This window comes from Alligator sinensis, unplaced genomic scaffold, assembly GCF_000455745.1.
Source record: "Alligator sinensis unplaced genomic scaffold, ASM45574v1 scaffold365_1, whole genome shotgun sequence".
In the NCBI taxonomy this organism is placed as follows: Eukaryota; Metazoa; Chordata; order Crocodylia; family Alligatoridae; genus Alligator; species Alligator sinensis.
In genome coordinates, this window is record NW_005842356.1 from 348,106 (window position 1) to 356,651 (window position 8,546).

Below are 8,546 nucleotides of genomic sequence, written 5' to 3' on the forward strand. Positions count from 1 at the left end.
CCAGCTAAGTGAGTGAGGTGATTCTATTCCTTCTTGTTCATCAGCAGCAGAATTATTTGTTAACTGTTTCTCTTGTGTAAAGCAATTGAATGTATTGGCATTGCTCAGGTGTTACAAGGGGCATAAATTGAAGATAATGGGGTTACACAGGAGTAACTCAGGGCTAAATCTGACATAAAGAAATTTCACTGCAGTTGATGACAGATAGAAAAGAGAAGCTTTACTCGCAGATCTATACTTCAGTTGGAAGAACCTAGCAGTTAGGGGGGAAAGCATTTTTACATGCAGCTTGAGATATGCAATAAGGAAAAAAGCAGTGACAGTAAGCATGGAAACCTGTCATCTCCAGAGAGTAATTTGATACAGTTCGTCTAGAAAAAAGAGAACCCTAAATTTAATGAACTCAAAAATTGAAGGTGTGCCTTCTTCCCTCTCTCCTCCATTACCAGTAGTATAATGAATGATGGTTCTTATACTACCTAGAAGGGGCACGTAAATGGAAATTACAGCCCAGCTGTCAGCCCAGTCCCCGCTACTGCCCATGATGCAGACCCTGACTGTTACTGTCTGTCATAGGTAGGGGCGTAAGCCATCTCTGTGGACAGTCCACATCGAGTGCTTTTTAAAAAAGAAAAATAGGTGTTGTGGCTGAGTCGGTGTTGACTGCAGAGGACACTGAACTCTTCAATACCACTGAGACCAGGAAAATGTAGCTTATTCCTCAGGAAGCACAGAAGCAGTCTATCATGCCCAGTGTAAGCTGTGTTTTTTCTTCTGCACCCTGGGAGCAGTCTGATTGTCTTCCTGAGCCCTCACCTTGGGGTCTCACCTCAGTTATTCACAGAGCTCTAACTGGGCCTTAAGAGTTCAGATTCAGTTCTGGACTGTGGCTCAAATTTCCTATGTAACCTTGGGCAAGCTATTTTGGCAGAATCCTGTTTCACTTTGCATGACTAAATGACAATTGTTCAACTGCATAACTACTGTTTTGGGGATCTGCAGTTTCAGATTCTATATTACCTTGAACACTGTACATCCCTGCTATAAGCAAGGAGGAGTCAGGCCTTCCTACCTTCTAACCTAAGAACCTCGGGTACCTACACGAGCCTGACATTTACCCCAATGCCTGCTAATTAGCATGCGTTGGAGCAGATTTGATTAATTAGTGCACTCCAGCATCCTCAGCATCTCGTGTATTCAGCATCCCTGTGCTTCAGAATGGTGGCAGGGGTACTTTAACTAAAGGTCATCGAAAGAGTTTTAGTTAAAGTGCCCCCTCTGCCATTTTGAAGTGCAGGACATTGAATATATGAGATGCTGGAGGCACTTTAATTAGAGTGGCTCCTAAAAGCTGCTCTAATTAAAGTGCTGCCTCTCCCTCACCTTAGAGAACATGTAAAGATGTTGCTGGTGACTATGATACTACCTAAGGTGTTGAAAGATCGAGGTTCTAGGCCCCATTCACCCAGCAAAGGTGAACCTGCCTCTCCTTCACACAAGGCTCTAACCACCAGGCCAAAAGTTAGGCATTACCCAAACCATTTTCCAGCCCTTCTCTTGAAGCTGACCCACTGTACTCCTGTTCAATATTTATTGATTAAAATGAATTAGGAGCAACAAGGAAACTTCTGTCCCACAGGGAGCAAGGATCCCAGCTAGACCTTAAATCCCCTTCTCTTCCACAGTAACATCCATCTCACTGAGCCATGTACCCTACCGTTTGTTCTCTGTCTCCTGTCCCCGCATATCTCCTTCTTTTGGATGTTCAAGTGATCAGCTTCAAAGGCAGGGCTGGAGAGAGGTATATATAATGCCTGTGTCTTGGTAGTTGTGCTGGGACATAGGAGATGGAGGTTCAAGCCCCCTCCAGATGAGGGGAAGTACCTTGCCAACTAGGTTGTTGGGCTAAAGCATAGCAGAGTCATCTTCCTCTGGCATTTGACACCCACTAGTCATTAGGGCTATGTGAAGCTTTGGTAGCCAATTCGATTTGGAGGAGTTTCGGCTCGATTTGAGGGCTGAACCTGAATTGAATCAGGAGACCCATTAAGAGGTCCAAATCAAATCGGAAGCCTCCAAATCGATTTGGAGAAATTCGGGGCCATTTTCAGAGGTTTGGCCATAGGCTTTACAGGTTTTCCTCACATAAAGCGAACCCACTTTATAATGTAACAAATAGGGATAGGTTCTCAAGGTGGTGCAGGACAGAGGGAGTGAGGCTGGGACTAGGGAAGGGGGAGGGGTGCCATTCCCAGGGCTGCACCGTGCTTCACCCGTCCCCCCCACACCTGGGCTCCACCTGTTGCCACTTACCAGCTCTTGGGCTGCACCCTGCCATGGTGCAGGCAGCTGGTACCGGGGTTGGGCAGAGTAGCAGCAAGCAGAGCCCCCGGCAATGCAGGATGTGGCACAGCTTGTCCACACTCACCCTAGCCCCCACTGCAGCAGCCCCAGGACTGACCAGCGTTAGCTGCAAAACTTGTCAGTGGATGTGGGAGGGAGTGCACCTCTTGCTGCTTCGCACCCTCTGGGAGGGCTGAGGGGCTGTATCGGGCACTTCCCAGGGGCACATGCCCCTGGATCTCATGGGATGACAGCAGGCTGGTGCTGGTGGCAGCACCAGGCTGACTCTTCCCGGCACTTGGGGTGGGTGCACTGAGCACCGGGAACAGCCCAGTGCCACCACCGGCCCCAGCCTGCAGCGGCAGCCTGCTGTCATCCCGTGTCCAGATCCGGGGGCACATGCTCCCCAGGAAGAGCCTGATGCAGCCCCACAGCCCTCCTGGGGGGTGCAGAACAGCAAGAGGCATGCCCCGCCTTCCCCCCCCCACCCCGCACCCACTGTCAGTTCCTGTTGCAGCTTGCACTGGTCACTCCTGAGGCCACTGCAGTGGAGGCTGGGGTGAATGCAGACAAGCTGTGTCGCATCCTGGGGCTCTGCTTGCTGCGACTCTCCCCAGCCCCTGCTGCAGCGGCCCCGGGAGCAGCCAACACCAGCTGCCTGCACCATGGCATGGCACAGCCCAGGAGCTGGGGTGAGTGGGGGAAGGCAGAGCCCAGACACAGAGGGACACGTGGAGCATGGTGCAGCCCCAGGAATGGCACCCCTTCCCTTGCCTGCCTCCCTCCCTCCCTCCCTCCCTGCCTGGGAACGTATCCCTATCTGTTAGGGCTGTCCAAAGCTTCAGTAGCCAATTCAGTGGAATTCGGTAGCCAGATCTCTGAATCCAAATTGGCCTAATCAAATCAAGGCAGTGATTTTGAATCACCAAATAGAATTGCTGTCCCTTGAATCAGCCAAATCCAAATCGAATACTTGCTGCTTCGCACAGGCCTACTAATCATGTATTTTCACCTAGCTACAATTTCAGGATTTACCTAGCTGCATTTGCACACTGGGTGAGCATATTGCACACTATCTGCCCAGCCAGAATGCAGCCCTGCACATTCCATGGTTGTTTGTGTGCCCAGAGCTCAATTGTAAACCATGTGAAAGTACAATAAAACTAAAGTTACACAGAGATGTACATGCATCATAGGCTCAGAAAAATAATCTGAATTCTCCCCTTAGTTTCCTTGTGCAAAAATTCCCACACTGTAAAAAGCGGATGGTAATATTTTCTTTTTCCCATTATTTTCCTTACCTTTCTAACCCCCCAGGTTAGGGACTGTTTCCATCTGTGTTCCAGTTTCTGAAAACTTTATTCATGCTGGGTGCATCTACACATGCACTTTACTGTGGAGTAAACTAACAAGCTCCACAGTAAAGTGGTACCATCTACATGTGTGCCAGTATTAGGGTGCAGTAAACTAATTAACTCCACCACAAGATTGTACTGTCAGAGACAGTACTATGTTGCAACAGAGTAAGTAACTCTACTGAAAGTCACATGTAGATGGTGACAGGGGCTGGGTGGGGCATGAGGGTGCTAAAGAGCAGGGGCTGCCTGCTGCCTAGCCACACAGCTCCACACTGTCAGCACCCTTGGGAGGCAGCCAGTCCCTCCACCACTTGATGCTGCCACCCAGAGCCCAGTGCTGACCACTTATGCCCTCTGCTAGCCTGGGGCTGCTCTGTCATGGCTCAAATCACTGCTCTCCTGGGCATACATGTACATGTTGCACCCAGAAGCAGTTTCCCCTGACTCAAACAGCTCCAAAGTTTATTGTGTCATGTTAATAGCACGTGTAGATGCACCCACTGAGTAGAAGGTTACAGGAAATTTCACTAATATCAGTGGTAGATCTCATGACACTCCATTTTTTTATTCAATCTGAGTATGGGGCTCATAATCTGGCCTCATGTTTTGTTCACTGCCTAGTGCAGTATTCCACTGTCTCAGCAGGAGCCTTTAGTACTTCCATAATAAATTTAATAATTTAGAAGTACATTGCTAAAGATGCCTGCCATGTGGCAGGTTTTAAAGTAAACTGATAACAACATATTTTAATTAATTTAGTTTCCATATAAAATGCAAAGTTTAATATGTGGAAAGGAGACTTCTAAGGGCCCCTCTACATGTGCAGGTAAAGGCATCATGGGATCCAATGCATGATCCACACAATTGTGCCTCCTGCCACGCCACACGCATGGCAGGAGGCTCAATTGTGGGATGGTGCATTAGAGCCCATCACACCTCATTGCTAGAGCAGGGGAAGCCTGATTCTGGGCTCCCACTGTGCTGGCAAGAAGCAAGCTTCCGCAGCTAGGAGCCTTCTCAGTTAAGGGACTGCCAGCCACAGGGGCTCCCCACAGACACCTGTGGCTGGGACCTACAGATGCCATGACTTCCCAGTCTCAGAGGTCCAGGGAGCCCCCTAGGATGGAAGACAGCAGTTGCTAAAGTCTCCAAGCCCCAAGGGTTTCACCTATCCCTGGGGTTGGGAGATCACAGATGGACCCTGCAGCTGCCAGCACTCAGTTGGGTCTTGGCACTGGGAGGCTCACTGCTGGGACCCAGCATCCACAGCTTGTGGGGCTGAGAGTCCTTTTAGTTGTAGGACTCCCACCCCAGCGGGACATGGTGCACCCTCGCAGCTGAGAGACCCTTCTCCAGGTGCAAATTCAGTAACAACCAGCTATAATTTAGTACACATTATTGAAGTCAAACTTTCAAGCTGATGGGCACTTTTTATGGCTTGATAAGTACTTTGCACATGTAGCTGGTCTCAATATAAGCAATTCACCTGTGATGTTTAGAGGCGGCCTAATCATAACCAGAATACCCAAGACTCTGCAAAGTGCTGGATTGGTAGCTACTACATCTGTATATTCTAAGGTTGCATTTGAAATATTGGACATTTTTACATGTGCTCCGGAAGCGGGGGGCGGGGGGGGGGAGAGGAGGGAAGGGGGAGAGGCACTTTAATTAGCAAGCTGCACTAATTAAAAGCGCTGAGTGTCATGTGTATCAGGGTCCCCATGCTGAAAAATGGCAACAGGGCTCTTTGAACTAAAGCTCCAAATGAGCTATAGTTCTAAGTGCCCCACCACCATTTTTCATTGCAAGGATGCTGATACACGTGATGCTGGAGTGTGTTAATTTCTGTGGATTTCCAGCACATCTGAGCAGGCTCCTTGCACGTGTATAGGAGTCCATAGTTCTCCTCTTACCAGGCTCATAACAACCTATATGACTTGCTTCCCCGCCCCGCCCATTCTATCATATTAGGAAATTAATTTTGTTTTGCAATCTGAAGTGTAAAGATGTTTGCTTTAAAGTCCAAATGAAACAACGGTCTCATAAACTCAGTTCCAGGAGATTTCCAGAACTTTTTTCTTCTTATTTTTCATAAAGAAATCAATGTTGTTACCTCAGGGGAAGGTAATTCTGTTGGTACTGTTTCATCAATTGTTGTTGTAAGAAGTTTGTCACCAAGAATCTTTTCTAAATAGTCTGCCATTACTTCCTGTTGTTTGGGGCTGCAGTGATTCTCCAAAGATAGTACAATAGGATAGTCAGATGCCTGAAAGAATATTATTTGAAGGCCATTAAGACTAATTAAGAGGCAATTTATAAAATGTCTGTGAGTAATTTGTGTTTTTCATTTATTTTAATTAATTAAAAATACAGATTAGTCTTTTCAGGTTAATAGCTCAGCAAAAAAACCACATTTATGGAATATACTTATGGAAGAAAAACAACTAAGTTCAGTCCTGTTCAAGGCTGAAGTTTGCATTAGGAAAAAAAACCCTCAGAAACTTAAGGACTGGGGGGAGCAGTAGCTGGGTACTCTTTAAGTGCCAAAGCACATAAGAAATGCACCCTTCTTGGCACCCTCTCTCTTCCCCTTCCTGCTCAGGGGCACATCCCCTCCCTTCCCATTCCTCCCATTTGCCACTGCGGCTGTCCTAGCTATCTCTGGCTGACCTAGGGTTGGGGCCTCCAGAGCCACTCCGCCCAAGATCCAACAAGATTATACTGGTGTTCTGGGATCAGGTGGGTTCCTGCACGTTCATCCTGGGTATTTAAGGGAACCTGCCCACCACCATTGTCACTGTCCCCACACAAGACTGGCCTTCCACACAGTCACTCCGCACAGCTCCAGCTGGAGCAGGGTAGGAGCAGCTTGGACAGCAGTGGCAGCAGGCAGATCTCCCTGCACCCAAAGATGTAAGTAGAGAGGGTGAAAGGAGGGCAGGGGAGGTGGGAGGGGAGGAGGGTACAGGGGGGGGCGGCATGGGGAGGCAGGATTCTTACCTCCTTCAGGGACTTAAAAAAAAGGCCCCAGCTGCTTTCCCCACAGCATACTCTGCCTGCCCCTGTGGCTGGGGCAAGGCTGGGAGAGGGGGTGCAGCCACCCTTGCAGTGCTGGTTGCCATTTCTGCAACCCACTTTTAAAAATCCTGGATCTGGTTATGCCTTTTAATGTGTACACTTTTTTGGGGGTGGAGGGAAAGTGAATGCTGAAGGCTGTATGCCCAGTACTTAATAGCAGAAATAAAAACCAAGTTTGCCAAAGAGGTATCACATACATAGTTAACAATGGGTGTGAAAATCCAGGAAAATTAGCAAGCATGTGTCCCATAAAATATCTCTACATCTATATCCACACACATTTTCTCTTTCAGGCAGGAAAACTATAGGTTAAATTCAGCAAAAGCTTTAAAATCTGATACCCCAAATCACTGACATTTAATAGAAGCAAAACTATTTCATTGTATATGTTCTATATTTCTTTTTCTTCAGCTTCAAAATATTGGTAAGGAAAAGTTTTTAATTTCTTCAGAGTTAAACTTATTAATCAGGTAGCGACAATTTTTCTTTGTGACCTATAGTATCATCATAGCAAATTATGCTAGGAATCATTGGGATCCCAGTAGGGAATTATTGCATAAAGTAACTAGAGAAGAGGAATACATGCATTCCTTAGAAATAATACGCCTGTTTCGATAAAAAAAAATATTTTTAATAATGAGAAATGAAAGAAGACATACAAGCAAAACATCATCAATTTCTATTTCCTGGTGCCTGTATCCTTGAATTAGCCTTGATTTGTTCCTATCATTGGTATTTTGATTTTGTGCTTCACATCTTTTAAATCACAGCTACTTTACTGAGTAGGATTTCTTGAAAAGGATGTTTTTAACTTTAAAAAATTATATTCTAGATTAAAAATTAACCAGATGTTAAATGTAACAGCTAAGGTTTCTATTATCAAATCGAGAGCTTAAAAATATTTATTTATCTGTGTTGGATGTAATTTTATTCATAGCCAGTTTCCCCACTCTGATTGCATAGATTTCTTACAAAAGAAAATGATAGAGAAAAAATCTCTCTTAGCAAACAAGGAAAACGTGCTTGTAAAACCACAATGACAAACAAAAGGACCCCAGAGCAGATGTGGTACATAAACTTTGCTTTTTAACCTCACTAGATTTCATGTTGACAGTCTCCTTAAAATAATGTTAGAGAGCATTGCCTTCTGATAGTCTGATTACAGGCAGACATTTCAGTCCCACTCAGGGCCTATCACAGGGGGGGCCAGAAGGGCCATTTAGCCCGGGCCTCTCATTCATGGAGGGCCTCAAATTTAGACTTTTGACGTTACCTCCAAATGAGGTTATACATACAGACACAGAGATACACTGACAGGATTGGAAGAAGAAGAAAAAAGCTAGAAAAGCACTTGTTAAATAAAAAAGGAACACTTATTACAAATTATTGCATTGTATTTTGAGCCTCAAAAAATGGAAGTGGCCTGGGCCTCTCTCAACCTCTGAGAGGGCCTGGTCCCACAATACAATATATGTCCTTTTCAACACTCCTTGCCAAGCTTAACCACAAGAGGAGCAGACTGAAAAAAGTAAATCTACTGAGGGTAGAGGCAGAGGTAACATTTAAAGCACTGCAAATAGCCATATATCCCTACTCCCAACCCCCTGGCTGAAGCACTTAAAAAACCACACAGGTCCATCATGCAATGGTGTGCTTTCCAGCCAGAAGGTGTGATATGGGGACTGTTGCATCCTGCAGCTCCATTCTCAACTTGGCAGCGAGAGGCTTTCCAGAAGAAAGCATGTAAGAGGGTATGCCCCATTTTCC

At 46.2% G+C, this 8,546-nt stretch overlaps 1 protein-coding gene across 1 annotated transcript in view; it reads right to left on the reverse strand.

The window, feature by feature from the left end:
* PLCZ1 (phospholipase C zeta 1) overlaps nucleotides 1-8,546 on the reverse strand; it is a gene marked incomplete at its 5' end in the record, with an annotated part of 93,734 nt that overhangs the window by 64,193 nt on the left and 20,995 nt on the right. Inside the window, one exon of the mRNA XM_006029112.1 lies at nucleotides 5,815-5,967. Coding sequence (XP_006029174.1) covers nucleotides 5,815-5,967 — 153 coding nt within the window. The remainder of the gene's footprint in view (nucleotides 1-5,814; nucleotides 5,968-8,546) is intronic.